The 18,048-nt window shown below is 39.2% G+C and overlaps 1 protein-coding gene across 5 annotated transcripts in view; it reads right to left on the minus strand.

Annotated features, from left to right (window-relative positions):
• myo3b (myosin IIIB) overlaps positions 1-18,048 on the minus strand; it is a 71,133-nt gene that overhangs the window by 34,056 nt on the left and 19,029 nt on the right. For all 5 annotated transcript variants that reach the window (XM_076875004.1, XM_076875006.1, XM_004557708.3 and 2 more), the window contains 15 exons: positions 17,280-17,345; positions 12,404-12,559; positions 8,984-9,068; positions 8,772-8,888; positions 8,212-8,316; positions 7,848-7,931; positions 7,500-7,702; positions 7,321-7,419; positions 7,128-7,242; positions 6,888-7,014; positions 6,082-6,292; positions 5,126-5,273; positions 3,843-3,996; positions 3,621-3,709; positions 2,010-2,139 (listed from right to left, as the gene is read on the minus strand). In XM_076875004.1, the coding sequence (XP_076731119.1) occupies positions 2,010-2,139; positions 3,621-3,709; positions 3,843-3,996; positions 5,126-5,273; positions 6,082-6,292; positions 6,888-7,014; positions 7,128-7,242; positions 7,321-7,419; positions 7,500-7,702; positions 7,848-7,931; positions 8,212-8,316; positions 8,772-8,888; positions 8,984-9,068; positions 12,404-12,559; positions 17,280-17,345 (1,889 nt within the window). The remainder of the gene's footprint in view (positions 1-2,009; positions 2,140-3,620; positions 3,710-3,842; positions 3,997-5,125; positions 5,274-6,081; positions 6,293-6,887; positions 7,015-7,127; positions 7,243-7,320; positions 7,420-7,499; positions 7,703-7,847; positions 7,932-8,211; positions 8,317-8,771; positions 8,889-8,983; positions 9,069-12,403; positions 12,560-17,279; positions 17,346-18,048) is intronic.

The following is an 18,048-nucleotide window of genomic DNA, read 5'->3' on the forward strand; positions in this document are numbered from 1 at the left end:
TTGAATGAGAATATAGCATGTGTGTCCCTGCGCGGCCCACTATCTGTGAACTCCATCCTCTGACAAAGAACTGGCAGTCTCGATGAGCAGTGTGTATGTGCAGATGTGCTATGCTACAATCAGCAGGGCCAGGCAGCCCTGAGGCCACACACACACGCGCACACACACACGTCCACTGTACTGTGACCGTGGGTTGCCCAAGCCCTGGTAGACCCAAGTGAGCTCTGCCAATTCAAACACTGTGATTCCCCTGATCTGGGAAAGGCCCTGGCTCTGAGGAATTTGTCCATGCAAATACATCCCATTTCCTCTGACAAAACACCACCACATGTCCAAGCCTCAAGGACCCACATTCTGCAAGGCTCAAGTGCCCTCGCTATTCACCGCCTGGGAACTTTTTACTTTCTGAGGCCTTCACGCTTCCCTGCTACCCTTCAATCATGAACGGTCGGGATATCACATTCTCAAATTGCGGTCGCTTGTTTTACAGTCGACAGAAACCAAAAAGCTAAATTGTCTGATTTATAGGTATTGTGTCCTCACTGCAGTGTGACATGTGCATCACCACAAACATTAACCTCCAGTGCATTCATGCACAATATGTGTAGTCCAAAACCCCAGATCCAGCATTTCGCTTTCATCTCTGCATCCAGGCCGCTGCAGGTCTACGATGATGTCCCCTAGTGGTGACACACTGAGGGGGCGGCCCAGACAGTGAAACCACCCTGGTGTAAAACAGATTTCCATCAGATCGCCCCAGATAATGGTAATTTCACAGATAACAGAGAATCCATAATGTGGAGTAAAATGCAAATTAAATCTCCCCACAAATTTTACCCCGAAGAATAGATTTATAATTTTCTCATGCGTTACTGTATCTCACTTAAACAGTGCTCCATCTTTTCCGGCACGATAAGCCCGAGCAGTGTTTCATAGCTCTTTATCTAACGAGATGATCTGCGGGTCCACAAGCTGCAATATGAAAATCGGACCTCTGACTCTAAAATTAAAAAATATCTGTGTAAGCACGGTGTTTCTAAAAGAATCTTAAACATTTCAGGATAGTCAGGACAGACACAAACACAGTTGAAAAGAAAAAAGGAAATAAAGAAGCTTTCAGGAGTGCAGCAGTAAACACTGCAGCACATCTTAGTTTCTATTCAGTGCCTTTGTGCACTGAAATTAAGTGTTCACTGAATTGGGTTTTATAGAGTGTACTTTTCTGAAGCTCGTAATTGCAGAAAGGAAGTGGCTGAAGGCTCCCTCGTGCACAGCCAGCAATTGAAGTTTGCAGACACGCTGCACAGATTTCTACAGGAGTCTCAGCTTAGGTGCCTTTTGTGAATCGAATCTCCTTCTAATGCCACTGGGAGAGAAAGCAGGAATTTACAGGTGCCTAAAAAAGGAAGCGAATCACATAAAGTGGCTTAGCTGAAATAAAAGTAGGAAGTGGGAATCTGATAATATAAAACATCTATTAGCATTTCAGCTAAATCAAGTGACCAGGAGGGCCCCAGCCCCAGCTAATGACAAGCACATTACTCTACCTTCATTTAACCAACAGAAAAGAGGTGGGAAGAGTTGCTTTTGTGTTCTCTAAATACTCTTTTTTCATCCCCTGGGTATTTAGAAACCTTATCATAAAAATATCCCACTGCACCCACAATCTGTAGATAGCATTCAGCAGAGGGAAACCAAGAGGGACAGCTTAGTGAAAATAAAAACAGAGCGCCATGCGGAGAGCTGAGCCTCTCAAGAGATAATGGAGACTGCAGATTTATCCGAGCACGGCACGCAGAGGCTTGAAATGAAGGGGGGCTGGGGGGCAGCAGATGCCTGGGAGTCGCGTCTTAAAGAAACCCACTTACCTGAACATTTATGGGAAGAGTACACAGCAGCACTATTCACTGAGTGATATAGTCCCGCAATTGTTAACAAAAGGAAAGTTTCCATTTCCTCTGTGGCTAGTGGTTAGTTGCTGAGATTTTCTAACTAGCATTATATCATACCTGTTTTAGTTAAGGGGCTGGAAAACAGCTGCTGCAAAAGTTTGTTCTCTGACGTCCTCAACACCACAACAATGTCTGCAGGGAGAGTGTCTCTGTTTTTCTCCAAAAAGCCATTCACATTGTACATTACCTGTTGAGTAGGACATGAGAAATACACGTACGTGTAACAGTCAATTCACATTTTCTGAATCTGAATTGTCATCACTCTATGATAAGGCTGAAATTAATGCTGGGGTATGGTTTAATTTATTTATTTATATATATATATATATATATATATATATATATATATATATATATATATATATATATACACACACACACACATCTTATGTGAGGGTAAAAAGATCCCAGAGAAAACTGATGTTCCTTTTAACCACAGAAAAACCACAGGTGTGAGCAATAAAAATACTGATGGCTGAAATCCATTTGAGGTTCAGTTGCCGGTGTTGCGCATGCTGCTTCTGCCAAACTGTCAAAGCTTACTGGAATACAGATGTTTTTAGAAACACCTGCGTTTTTCCTCAGTGACATGCGATAAGTTTGCTGTGCCGCTATCCAGTCCTGGATTTATGAAAAATTCCAATAACACAGTTCACACAGCTTGGTGATTCCCAAAGAGCTATTAGCTGAAAGCTTGGCATATCTCGGCATGGTGTGCAGTATGTCATTAAAAAATCTGAGGAAACTGAACAACTAAAGGACAAAGGAAGAAGTAGCAGCACTAAAAAATGTCTAGCAGATGAACAGTATCTGAAAGTCATGGCCTTAAGAAATAGGAAGAAATCTACTGTTTGCTGAACCCTCGTCAAAAATGGTTTCCCAGCGAAGGATGGCTGTCAAGAAGCCATTCTTAAAGAAGGGAAACAGGGAAAAAGGGCTGAGGCCTATCCTAGCTGTCATGAGTTGACAGGCAGGGTTTCTAATCTGTCACAGGGATAACACAGAGAAACAGACAACCATTCACATTCACCCCTTTGGCCAAATTAGAATCACCAGTTACCTACACAGGCAGATCTTTGTAGTATGGGAGCTCGGGTACCCAGAGAGAATCTATGCAGGTGCAGGGAAAGAGGGTAGACTCATTGTAGGGAGCCCCAGCTGGGTGGTAGATTTGAACCCAGGACCTGGTTGCTATGAGGCTCCAGTCCTAACCACTGCTGCACTGTGCCACTCTTCATATGTTCGCATGTCTCATATTATAATCCACTCAAAAAAGTGTCTCTTTTCACATTTTCTTCATATAAGATATTTATAAGAAATAAGTATGAAAAAAGTTAACATTATGAGAAAATGTGAAGGATCAACTAAGATAGACTTTTTAGTAAAATTTCACAGACTTATAGGATTTTGTTTCCTATTTTTCTCTATATGGGATGTAATAATTTTTTTTAAGTCACAACAAACCTAATCAGACCCCAAAACAGATGTAGAGAAAAATCCTTCCATAAAGTATGCAGATGTTTATGAAATACTCAAAGTAAAGGCATAATCAGAATAGAAGGTTTTACCAAGCATTTCAAAGGCCTGAACACTGGTTTACATGCTCACACCCATCATCATCAAGGCAGTAGATTGTTAGTTAAACACATCCAATGAAGTATCTGATACCTGTCCGGCATAGTGCTGAATTCCAAAACAAAGCTCCACTCGTTTTGGTATCCAAAAATATTTGCAGCGCAAATTGTCCTCAAACTTATCTGTAAAGAAGACATGTAGAAGAAAATTACAGCACGTGAAGGCTCATTATGCATTGATCTGTGAACTCTTATGTAACTGAGTTATTTTATGTGCTACATCTCAGCATGTTTGCGACTGTAGTTCCAATCTTACCCACTAGGGTCTGGTCGGTGGCCTGAGGGAAGCGGCTCTCTTCATCCAGCAGGGACAGCAGACCCATGGGCTTCTGCAGAAACATGTCCAGAATGGGCCTATTGTCCTCATACTCCACCAGGCTGGCATCAACTTCCTCGCTCTGGTATTCCATCTAATTAGAACCAGTGAATGCAGAATAATAATCTAGTTATGGTTTCCCTAAATGACCCAATTAAACAATCTAGGCTAAATATGCAATGTGCATGTGTGGTTTAAAAAAAAAAAAAGAGTTTCTAATCAAGCAAACCACACACTTGCAGCCAGCTGTGTGTGTCTACGGCTGAAATTTACAGCGTAATAGAGTCTTTTACTGAATGCATAAAACAGAACAGCTCCAAACCAACAAATAGAGCCACTTACTTATTCATAATTTATTTCAATGTGCAAATAACCCAGAGTCAAATCACATTATTGCATCTATTTAATTTCAGATCAAAAAGTTGTTTTAAATATATATTTTACTAATAAAGTGGAACCAATGGATCTAAACCATCCTCATGTTTAAATCATTAAGTCAGAATAATCAGTTTCTGTGTACAGCAAGACTGAAGACATCCACACACAAAATAAAGATCCCTTTTCCACCGAGCATTAGCCCTACATCAGGGGAGGATGTTTTCCACAAGCTAAAGGCCTTTTTTTCAGAGATCACTGCTATAATTAATCTGAACGGGGAAAATGTAGCTTCCAATAACACTTCTGGTCCTGGAGAGAGCTAAAAATGTGAATGTAAATGAAAGTGCAGAGGCTATTATTAGTCCATATGCCGTGCGGAGTTTGGCCTCAATAAATAATAGTTTGTATTTTTCTAAAGAAATGCACACTGAGCTATCTAATGAGAAAATGTGCCACATCACTAAACCGAGCCACTTTTCTTGAGTTCTCTTTAAAAAAGACTGTTGCAAAGTTACTTCAAACAAAAGGGTTTCTGATTGATGTCAATTCATCTCCATCGAGGAAAAAAGGCTTTTCGCACTTCAGGGTAAACAGCTTCATTAAATCAATTAAGAGAGTAATTTGGGGTGACTTGTAGGAAAAATTAATGTTGAGAGCTTTTCTGAATTGGTAACTGTGTAAACACCAAATTTATTTAAGTGACTAATTTCCATAATAGTGTTTTAAATGGAATGTTCTCTGCATATTTTGTGTTATTCTTTCACCCCAAACACATTACAGTGGTATCTTCTACTTTGTGCATTAGAGCGGATCATTTAAAACCTATTTATGCATGAAGAACTCACCTGTTCGAGAGCAAATATGTGCTGGTTGAAATAAAACTGAATCTGCTCGTTTGCGATGTTGATGCACAATTGCTCAAACGAGTTCTTCTTGAAGTTTTCAAATCCAAAGATGTCCAGGATTCCCACATTCATGCCGCTCTCTACGGCACTTCAAAGGAAAAAAAGGGGGACAAACAAACTTATTCTTCTATGCGATGGAACAAGCAAATCCCCAGCAGCCATATTAATTGATAAAACTTTAATGATAATCCAAGTTCCACCCAAATACGGAGTCTGGTCTGGATGGCCTAGTCTGACGAGAAATCATAAACACCGTCTTTGAAAAAGTCAGATCTTCTTAAATGGCTTTTATTTCAGTCTCTATTGATTTAACCTCCAGTTATTTTCAATGTCTGCACTAACAATACTCACTTCTGCAACACAGCATAGATATTTATGATCCTGTATTTTATATTCAGTGCTTGGAGCTGCTACTTTCATGATCAGTCATTACCCACAGTATGTAGAGGTCACCTTTAACCAGTGCTACCAGGTTATTAATGGCAATAAGGAAACGGCTAAGATGACTGGAATGCAGACGGGAACTCTGGCTTCATCTCTGAGAGACGACTCCTTGACAGTCAATGCTCATATTTATGAAGGAATTCTTTTGGATCAATGAAAAGCCTCTTTGCAGTCTCTCTGAAGTCTTTTTAATCATCTGAACATTATTTTCTCTGCACGCAACTCTGTATCAAAAATTTATTAAAACTTTTTTCTTTTTTGCTCTCCTTTTGCTTGTCTTGTGCTTTCCCATTGATATTCCCCTCTTCATGTTTGCATCTACCTCTGCAGACTTCCAGAAAGGTCATCAGAGCTTTGCAGAAACTGAGTGAGAAATTACACCCCAAGAAATTACAGAAAAGACAAAAACAGTGGGCATGCAAACAAATTGTTCATCACTAGCACGCACTGACCAGACATTCATGTCAGGCTGCAGGAGTGAGTTGATGCGATTCACTATCCAGCTGAACAGGCGTCCGTACAACGCCTTGGACATGGCGTCTCGGACATCGGCGGCTTTGTCCACGGTGTTGGAGCGGATGATGGTTTCGCCCCTCGTGACCACACACTGAGAGGTAAGTGCTTCCTGGAGCTCCTCGGGTCCAATGCTGAGGAGAGACGCAGCTGAGAAAAAGGCGAGACAGTCAATCAGTTTCACAGTGAAGAGATTACTGCATCTTATCACAATACTATAATAACAAACTATAACATGGTTATACTGCAGATATTTAAAGTGGAAAGTGGAAAGATTCCCTTTTCTCAAATTCTACAACATCACCTCAAATCAACAGCTCAATGATCCCAAACACACATCTAAACTGTTTTGGGGATGGATAAAAATTTGTAGACTTTATTTAAAAGCCAGCTGAGCTCTACCAATTCTCCCAACAAGATTGGTCAAATATCCAAGCTTGCTGATCATGGTGCAGCTTGCTAAGGGGCATTTAACCAAATATTAGTGAGAGGTAATGTATATGTCTGAGCCTATATGCATACTTTTGACCATGTGTGGTTTAGAGAATATCCAAGATACATTCAAAATCACACTACACCCTACAAGTTCTTGTTTTTAAAGCAGCTAAAGATGTACAATCCTGTTTTTTTGCAGCCAGTGATTAACTTCCTAAAACACTTCAGGTCGTACAAGTTTATGGGAGTCACCGATGACCATTTTTTATTTACAGTCAATGCTTACAACACACATTGCCTAACATCTCACCGTTCTCTAAGGCCTCTGAGTTAGGCACTTCACTAATATCGGTCTGATGCTGGGATGTGATGGAGGCAAATTCAATATTCCCAGTATTCAAAATTGCTGAGAGAATTTTGTAAGCAGAGTCGACCTCCTAAAAACAAGATATCAAAAGAAAATTGTTACATATTACGTATTTTATATATTACAGCTCTCAATAGATCTGTGCCCAAACATTGCATATGTGATTGCTTGAGTGTTTAGTACCTCTTCTGTAAAGCCGATATTTCGGAAGCACTCCTGAATGGCATCAAACTGCTCTTTATATTGTTTCCTTGACACAATGTCTTGCATCACTTTGCAGTGCTGACTGTCAATGTACCTGCAGATTCATGTTATGACAGTCAAATTAGTTTCCACATTGTGAGGAGCGAATGATGGGATTATTTGCATCACAAACCTGGGAGGTGTCCCATCTGGCAGCCTGTAAGTCTTCAGCTCGTCTTGGTGGTAAAGGCCGGCATATATGTAATAGAATATGTGGAAATTTTCCTCCCCTCTGAAGGAAAAACAAGCAGAAGTTAGATGAATTACTCAAATCCAACCGCAGGAAGGAAAAAAGCAAGGGCAGCTGCTTACGGAGCCTGTTTGATGACCCTCGACTTCTCCAGCAGGTATTCAGATATCTTGGCCCCAATAACCGCTCCTGTCGGCGTGAACTTCATCTCCAAGTACTTGCCGAAGCGACTGGAGTTGTCATTGATTGCCGTGCAAGCGTTTCCAAAGGCCTCGACGAGAGGGTTAACCTGCAAAATCTTCTCACGGAGTGTCCGATTGTTTGCCTGAGAGCAACAAAATAATTATTTCATGAACTCTGGTAGATTTTTAAGATAGTTTATGAAGTAGTTATATCAAGTAGTTAAGTCTGGTATTAACAAGTTAGAAATGATGATGAAAAATAGTGACCAAAGAGCTACTATGCAGTACCTTTCCCAGGAAAGTAAGATGCTGAACAATTAAATGAGCACTTTCTGTTTTCCCAGCACCGCTTTCTCCACTAATGATGATACACTAAACAAACGAGATAACAGTTCATCAAGCGGGAACACTGACATCATATACCATAATTTTTTCATATGTTATTTACTAACATTTCCTTGCTCCTTTGCTTTTGTCCAAAAGTTTCCAAATCGACATTAAAAAATAACTGATTGTAATTAAAAGAAATTGCTCGAAAGCATTTGTAAAACCTACAGTGCTTTATACAAAATAATTTTCATTATTATTCTATCAGTTTTAGGATTGCACGGTACAATGCTTCAACCTATTCAGTCACTTTTCTGGAAGATACCTGGTCTTTGCAGAATGTCACCATGCCTTGGTAAGCTGCATCTGCAGTAGCAAAGATGTGTGGAGGGTTGTCAGCTCGCTTTACGCCATGGTACAGCTTAGAGAACTAAAAGGGGCATAAAAGTATTCATGAAGACTTTTATTTTTATTACGGCTTTGAAGAAATTAACAACCAACAGCTTGGAGAAGACAAAACTCTGCAGCGTCACATAATATCAATATCGGATATCCAGTGAAGAGAAAATTTGAGGAAAAATGCATGCAAAGTTGCTGACTATGCATTAGAGATGTTTAGAGTAATTTAAAAGATTAAAAATAGTTGATTTAAACTGACTGAGCAGAAAATTTGGGGGCCAGATTGTTGCACTAACTAATATGACAATTGCCATAATAGTTGCTGTTACTGTGAATAAAAACAAAATAATAATAATAACAATAACTAGCCCTACAAATAGAGTATCCACTAAAGCAGAACCTGCATCATGACTGGCATCCATTCATCATTTCCACTGTGTTTGTAAAAAAAACACAAAAACTATTTGTGACTGATGTGTTACCGACCTGAGGAGAGTAGATGCTGAGATTCTGGAAAGGATTGAGAGCGATGAGGATGTCACCGACGTAAGTGTACACCTGCAGCTCATCATACCTCTTGTGGAGATGGCTGATGATTGTCTCCTGCAGAAAAGAAAACACACACACACAGCCTAAAATCAACAACTTTTCAGCTTGGGCTCATCAATGCATGACGAGATAAACACATAAAATCCTACCTCGTCTAAGAACTCCAGGTTCACCAGATCATCATCAGGACAGCTCTCTATTATGAGGGTTTTACGAGTATTGATCCGGACGTGCCTGTATGAAGTCAAGGACACGAGATGCCTTTTAAGCCTGTAAAGTGACCACTAAATGAGAAACAGTAGTGTGACTGGCTGAATGTAATACCCAGTCACTTCCATGTTTTTCACGAGGCCCTTTAAGCTTTCCCAGGGGACAAAACTCCTATTATCACAGGATGTGGTTGCACTTTATTCATGTTTTGACCTATCACTCTCCAAAGAGCCCCTGTGGACAGAGGTCAACTAACCTCCAGCTGGCTCCACGAAAACCTCAGGGGAAACCACAGAGTGTGAGAAAGAGAGTAAAACAGAGCGGTGCTTGTGAGTGCCTACTGCTTTGTGTGCTGTATGTGTATATGCACAACACAGAGTGGACATTTTGACATTTCTATAACATGTAATGCATCACAAATCTTAGCATGACTACCAATAATAGTCGCTTAGGACAACATGAATGGAGTCAATTCCACAGAGAAGAGACTGACATCAGCCAAACCTAACAGCCATAAAATTTAGACCATTTTTATCAGCGTAATATGGTTTAGTGGAGTCAAAAATCCCATATACTACCATGAATCCAGACTCCAATAGTTAAGTCTGCATACAAAGCCTTTTACAAGTGAGTAACTACCAGTACTAGCTAGTCAATCTAGCCCTTTGCTGAGCTTAACCCACTTTGTTCCAATTAAGACTTTAGTGTGAAAATCTTGCTGGGAGCCAATTGTAGCAACATCCAGTCAAAGGCCATCTACAGTCTAAAAAGTCAATAAAGTGTCACAAATCTGAGAATAACTGCCAAAAATAGTTGCTTAAGACAGCATAAAAAAATCAAACTTACAATCTTTCTTAAATTTAGGGGGTTATTTAGGTTTTTTTTTTCAGCAATCAAATATTTATATTGTGCTAATAATATAAATATTCATTGTCCAGCCTCCTATGATAACCTTTTGATAATACACCAAATCACTGAAGGTTCTATTATGACATCATGTTGCACAGCAACCACACACCATTGGGCTAGAGTGACCCATTTCCTTATCTTCCTATAAGACACTTAAGCTCTGTAATGTTTTAATTTCACAACAGTAACATCTACTTTAGTAAATACCAATACACTCATTTTGTTATGCATCTCCAAATTGTATTTGCATTTCCATATAATAAATTACACTAACTGTCACATTACCTTGTGAAATCAAGGTTTCTGTATTTGTAGACCATATCAAGATTTTAATATTAGAAAAATATTTGTATATTTGTACTTTAAGGCAAAGGCATTTAAAGCTACTAGAATGAGTCTAGCTGGAATATAATTCCAGCATGTTATTTACACGTATAGGTAATTGTGAAATCCTCTTTGACCTTGTGATTTTTATATTTGATTGAACAAAATCTTTCATACCAATTTTTCATTATATATACTTGAATGGGGTGGAAAGTGTGTGGCTGAAAGGGGAAGCAGTGCATTTATATCTAAACAACATCTAACACCCCTAGTTTTTATTTACTTTGGTTTTTTTATTTTTGCTTTTGTAAGTGTGATTAAGTACATCAGTTTATTAGCAGCACGACAGACTAAACAATACTGCAGCATGCACTTCTATAAATAACCAGTAGCTTTGTGGTTGGTACTACAACACAGGGAGCAATATTGCATTTTGGATAGCGTTAACATTTCTTTCACCACTTTTGTTTCCAGAGTTATTAACGTTCCAAACAAGAAGAAAAAAGCAAATACAATTAAAAATGAACTTGACAGATTTTTTCTTTCATTTTTTTTAGAAACCACAATAATAATATTGCCGAATGTACTCAGCGAAATCATATAGTAATACTGAGATAGCCATAACATATCTTAACCTAACCAGCCCAGTATTAGTATCATGACATTTTGACTTGTCTATGCTATTTTTTTTTAACATGCAGCTGAAAGCCGTCCCAGTTTTCAAACAATATTAATAAGCATTTAATCAAGTGTCAGGTCAGATAAGTGGGCCATATTTAATTTCACTTCTTTGACTCGTAAGCCTGAAGAGCTTATGATAAAACAGGGTTAAGTAACAGTAACAAGTAATCTCTAAACGTGGACTAGTTAGGTTGCATTGTGCAACCTAATTTTAATGCTTGGTGGTTTGGGGCTTCAACAAAAGCACAAACAATAGTTTTTTTCTTTTCTTTTGTCACATTTGTAACATGCATCCATATTCCATTATAATAAATATACAATCATAAGACTAGCTCGAAATATAAATTCAAGCTTCAGGTTAGGAGCTTTTTCCTCATCTACTTTTTGAATTAATTCTCTATTCTGAATATAGTGTAAATGCAACAGCACAGAAATATGCTCAGTATGTGGTCCCTATAAAGTCAATCCCCGTCATCATGTCCCTTAGAGAAAGACTTGAGACCTCTAGCGTCTCACTCGCTCCTGCTTTGAAGTAAATCACACTATTCCACCTACGGCAGCTACTTTTAAGTTCTCTATGTCTTTATTCTTATCTGGAGTCATTGTTTGCTGATCTGTGGCATGAGAGACTAAACCAGGCGAGCCCAGTTCTCGCCCTACAAGCTCCTAATCCCATTATCCACTTTCACTGTGGACAGGAATTCGGGATCAGGCTCAGGCACAGACTCTGCACACTCCCGGGAGTAAACAGAGTTGGCACAACATCAAGACTCTCAGTCAAGGGCAGGTTCAGCAAACTCCTTTATAATGAAGATTAAGCAATGCCAAAGTCAGTATTTCTCCAGTAAACAGGAGACTTTCTGCTCTGTCGCTTGCTGCCATGTGAGTGTCAGGGTGAAGATTTAACTTTCAACATGTGCCTTTTCATATGGCTGCATTCATTTTTTACACACATAAGGAGGTTGTAAGGTAGTTGCTATTTTAATTAATGAAGGAAATAACTAATTAGCTCATTAAAAGTGAACAGGCTGTAATGCTGCCATGTCACCTATTTCTGGGTGCAAATCTATATTTAATTATTCCATCATTGGGTTAATTGGTTGGAGAAGTGATGTGTACTAAGTACATCCACTGGACTAATTGGGATTTATTAATCTAAGGTTACTCAGCACAATAACTCCTTCTGAATTAGTCATACTGCCCTTACTTCTCTTTAATCACATACTGTAATTTCCATTACTCTGTTTCATCTTCATTTCTGTGCTGGAGTGTAAGAAGATGAGACCCTGCCCCCTACTGGACAGAAAAAATATCAGCACCCAATCCATGCCTATCAGTGAAATAGAGATCTTCAACATCCAAATGAACTAATACAGTTTGCATCTTTACTATTTCATAACAGGGAAATTTAAAACAAAACAAAACATAAGATTTGGGATACTTACTTGGATTTGGTTTTGCAGCCTATTTGTTGCTGCTCTTGGATGAGAGCTGCTAACTGCTGACGGAGAGCTATGTCCTTGCCATGGGCCTGCTTGATGAAGGGGTGCTCCAGAAGGTGGGTCACAGATGGACGTGCCTCAAAATCCTTTATCAGACACCTTAAAGCAACAAAATATCACACAGTTACCTCTAAAACCCTCAGACAGACAAACTGTCCTTCATCAGTCTATAAATCAGAGTGAATTAAACAGTTAAGTGCAGTCACCTGAACATTGCGGGGAGCTGATTTGTCTGGATCAACTGTGAGTGATACTCATACCAGTGCGGTGCCGCTTGCAAGTGTTTTTAAGCGTGGGTCACTAATCGATCCTTCTCCGAGGACCACATGGTCACTATCACCATGGCCCCGAGTCCAAACAAGCCCTGCTGTGGCACAGCGGCAGGTCCTATCTGTGATCTGCAGTGTTTGCCAGCAAGTGATGTCACTTTGTGATACAGGCCTGCCTGCAGCAACCCTTCAGCCACTGATGTCAGTTTGCTGATACGAAGGCTCTTCTAATATTGACTCTTCTGCGCCACACACACACACTGAAACACCCGCAGAACACATTTGGCTTCACCCTCTGACAGTTTTGATATATTGCTAGACTGGAAATCACTACCCGAGTGCCACGATACATCTACCAGACATCCAGATTCGTGCTGTTCGTTTACAGCCAAAGACTTAAAAGATTCTGAACACCAACAATTGCACTCAGAGGAAAGATAGGAGTAAAAACACTGATCTAGCTTCTAACACCTAATCGACACTGAAATTCTGTTTCTTTTATCAGTTTAGGCTCAGAAAGTTAATTCCATGAATTCATTAGCGTCAGAACATTAAGTGGAGGTTGCTGCTATTAGCAAGGCTGTGCTGCTGGGAGACTGAAAGGCAGGCCACTTTGTCATAGGAGTCAGTTCTTTGGCTGCACAAGTGCAGACACCGGTGATGGATTTATTATCCCCCCCACCCTCCGCCTCAGTTTCCTCCTTCCATACACACACATATACACAACAAGCCTGACAGGACTGTCAGAGGGTTCACAAAAAGCCTGCAAAGCTTGATAACATTGTCCAGCCTCCTCACATTGAACTCTGGTGGGCTTTGTTTGAGGAGATTAACTTTGATATGATATCACACAATCCATTAACCCAGATTACAGAGCTGCAATCCAAAGAGTAGCCAATAAAAACCAGGACAATGACATTGTAAAAAAGTAATATCTGTGCTGATTTAAGGAGAAATATGCCTCCTGACCAATCAAAAACTGAAGTGACATAAAAAAAAAATCCAACAGGCCTTTGAGGCAGATGACGTCTGCTTGTTTTTACTCTTTTTTCCACCAATGCAATCAGAAACCATCCCTACACAAATAACCCTCCAAACAAATTGAATTTATTTTCTCATTACAGTTAAGGCCTGCATGCCTCTCTGCAGTAGATATTAGGGTTGTATTTTCTAGGCCTCCACTACAAGCCACCTCTGACATTATTAGCTTTGCACAGTGTAGGAAATGATAAGTTATCTGGCCCTCAGATAGCACTGATAACTCAGGTGAATTAGTTTGTTCCTCTGTGGCAGATTTATACAAAAGAAAGTCAATGAATAGAAAGAGAGGTTGATAGAATCGGGCAATAAAATATCAATTTCAGTTCCCTCTATATTTACATGCACATTCCCCCCTGATGTACAGATCTGTCTCCATATGTTTTACAGTTTCACACACTCATTGCACTACTAAAATAGTAATGCAAAAAAGAAAAGAAAAGAAAAAAGATTTGTCTTATTATTTGTCTTATGTGTGGAGGCACTGACATGGTATTTTTTATTTGTTTATTTGGATTCCCATTAGGGTAAGGGCAGCTGATCATTTAGGGGACTCCATTAAAAACACACATCAACACGCTTCAGAACGACATTAATAAAGCACTAAAAATAATAAAAGCAAACAAAAACAAAACGAAAACAGATTTACGAGAGTCACGTCTAAATTAAATTTCAGAGGTCATGTTTTAGTGACCTCTTCAATTAATTCTGTTTTTTTGTTATCTGTCTGTAGAAAACAGCTCTCATCATAAAATTATCTGAAGGTCCAGCTGACCAGCACTCACTGGGTGTATCACATAATTATGACAAAAACAAGCCCAGCTCTTCTTTCAGTATACTCTGTGCATGAACAGACGACTGGTGATATGTCTGTGAAAGCGTCTGGACTTCTTTAAGTTGCTTGAAGACGTTTCACCTCTCATCCGAGAAGCTTCTTCAGTTCTAAGGTCAAATGGTGGAGAGTCCCAGATATAAACCTAGTGGGAGTGACCCCCCACAGAGGGACAAAAGGACCCCCTGATGATCCTCTAATCGCCTGAGCCAAGGTGGGAAACTGGGCGTGGGTCCCAATCAGCCAGAGTTTCGGGTGTGTTCATTGTGAAACCTGGCCCCACCTTATCATGCAAATTCCTGAGGTCAGATGGCCCAGGATGTGAGTGGGCCTTAAGGCGTCTGGGAAGGGATCTCAATATGTGAAAACTAATAACTAATGAATTAATAATTATTCAATTAATTATCCACAGTTTTTATTGCTTTGTACATTTGACCTTTTCTTATTTGAAGTTTCCTCTTTTATTTGAGGCAATGTAATGAAAGTATTATATTTAAAATTAGTATTATTATTTTTCCAGGAACATTTAATGTTTAACATTCTTCATGAACATATTTTGAAAGGTAGTATTACTTTATCCAGTAAATGTAAATCTATACAATTTTACAGACTTTTGGTGTATGTCAAGTTCTTCTTGTAAATCTATGGCTTTAATCTCAGACCTTTTTTTGAGATAGGACAGTGGAGAGAAGACTGAAAAGCTGGGAGAGACAACAGACAACACAGTATACAGTAAACAGGGAGCTAAAATTAATAAAAAAAAATGGATGGACATAAATAAATTATCATTAAATATAAATAAAACTAAAGCAATGTTTTTTGGTAATTTAAAATATAATGTAGAATTACCAATTATCATTGAAGGGTTACCAATTGATAATGTGAGTGAAAACAAATTTTTGGGAGTCGTAATTGATAATAAAATTTCATGGAAACCCCACGTCAGACACATAAAAACCAAAATTTCCAGAAGCCTCGCAGTTTTGAACAAAGTGAAACAATTCCTTGATAAAGATGCACTTCGTACTCTGTACTGTACCCTGGTTCTTCCATATCTTACATATTGTGTGGAAGTGTGGGGAAACACATATAAAAATACAACTAATCCATTAGTCACAGTACAGAAACGAGCACTGCGTATTATTCACAAGGCTGGTTATCTAGAACATACTCACAAATTCTTTCTTCAGGCAAAGTTACTTAAATTCCAGGATCTGGTTAATTACAATACATCCATAATTTTGTATAAAGCTTTTACTAAACTTTTACCGGCAAATTTACAAACTAGATTTGAAATTCGAGAAAAGGTTTATAATGTGAGAGGCTTTGGAGAATTCAAATTACCCAGAACTCGAACAACCCGTAAAGGTTTTTGTGTGTCTGTATGTGGTGTGAAAATCTGGAACAGTCTGAGTTTACAATTGAAACAATGCAAAAATATTCATAGATTTAAATTCCTCTACAAACAGTTGGTCTGGTCACAGTATACTCAATGATGGGTTTTAGTGTGCTCTGTAATGTCTGTTCTCTTACCATTGCTGGTATGGATTCCAAAAAAATAAAATAAAAATAAAGTGTGCGTATGTATGTACATATATGTACATGTGTGTGTAGATATATATGTATGTATATGTATGTGTGTTTGTTACTTGTAGTTATTACTGCCTGTTACCTGTGGTAATGCAATTTATAATTCATATATTCTGTATTCAGTTATGAAGGCTCTAATTGTTGGTTGCGAGCTGCCGTTTAGATGCTTGTATGTGCCCGGGGCTGTTGATGGGTCTGTATGCAATGATGGGCGTAGCTGCGGGAAGTTTGTTTTTTTTGTTGATGAGTGAGTATAGGGGTGGGATTTAATAAGTTTTCTTCATCCCACTCCTTTTTCAGGCAATTTTTGTTTTTTGTTTTGTGCATTTTATGTTCAATATAGGTATTTGTTGTGCCTGAAAATGAACAAATAAATGAAATGAAATGAAATGAATGAATGAATGAATGAAATGAAGGCCACGCAGTGGATTCTAACCATGTCCTCTGCAGCAGCCTCACAGCAAACAGTCTGCCTACTGAACCCACTGAGCTTTACCAGCACCCAAGCTGAGAAATTCTCAGAATGATTATCCTCTGAGCTCAGTATTTGTTATAGTATCAATGGCACTAATACGACATAATGTAGATCACCCATAGTTCTGAGATACAGTATTTTTAGGTTGCCTTGGCACTCACAGCATCTTTAAGGTCACCTCAAAGATCTTCAGTGGCATTTAAAAGGTTAATTCATAAGCTACAGCTTGTATTTCAAAGCTGAAGCCCACTGTGGATCATAATCCTGCTGTGAGAGCAGATATTGTCTCAGTTTCACTTTTATGACATAGCAGATAACAGTAAAAATGTTCTGTTCTTGAAATGCTGCTCCTTTTTTCTCCTTAATACCGTTTGTGCTGTGGATAGAAGTCTGAGCTTCTGTCCACAGCACCATATTTTTTCCCAAATCAATTCCTGTAATGCTTCTATTTGTTTCTTGTCACCATAAATCAGCAAAATCTGTAATTTCCCGCAGGAGGCCCAAATATTAAATGTTTCTTTCTTCACAGCCGTTTCTGTGAAAACGTCCACTTTTCTACAAAATCTTGACTGTAAGATGACAAAGGCTGACAGGCTGAAGTCAGAGGAGACTTACTGGCTGATGAAATGGCTGAAACTCCTGCTCCACTCTTCAGGATGTCGTAATGTGGGTGAGGGATTTCTGAAACACAAATCAAAACAACATTTAAAAAAAAAAACAAAAGCTAAGGAGATATTAAAGGAAATTCGCATTAAATGATTATTGCTGTAAATGACCAAGATTGTCAGCATGTCTCCTGAATCATTTGACAAATGACGGCTGACAGTTAGAGTGCGACCATCAGACTCTCAGAGGAGTCTGATGGTCTGAGGACAAGCTGATCGGGGTCCAGGTCTGTGGCAGCCAGAGAAAAAGTGACAAATGATAACTGCTCCTCCACTGTCTGGCAGGAAGCATCTGCCATTGGGAGCCAAAATTATGGGAGCTAGTTATACCTCTGTCAGCAGCATTTACGGAGGCCATCCATAATGAGCCTAACACTTTTCAAGTGTGCACGATGACAGGAAGCAGGTCTGTATGAGGAGCCAAGGCTGGAAAGAGCCTGAGTACAGTCATCTTCACCAGGAGCCGTCAGCCTGACAGCCGGAGGCCGAGCTTTCTGTCACTGTCAGGCAAACAGTGACACACCTGGTCAATGCATTTACTGACTGTGTTAATTAGATCGCACATGCTGCTCTAGAAAGCTGCCAGACAAGCAGAGCAAAGAGGGAAAAACACAGTTTGAATTAAAAATGAAAACAGTTTAGTTTATGAAAAACACGGCATATGTTTAATATCTTTTTTTAAAGATACAAGGGCAAGGGGGGTGTTAGGGCACAAAATC

The sequence above is a fragment of the Maylandia zebra genome, linkage group LG16, assembly GCF_041146795.1.
Source record: "Maylandia zebra isolate NMK-2024a linkage group LG16, Mzebra_GT3a, whole genome shotgun sequence".
NCBI classification, from domain to species: Eukaryota; Metazoa; Chordata; class Actinopteri; order Cichliformes; family Cichlidae; genus Maylandia; species Maylandia zebra.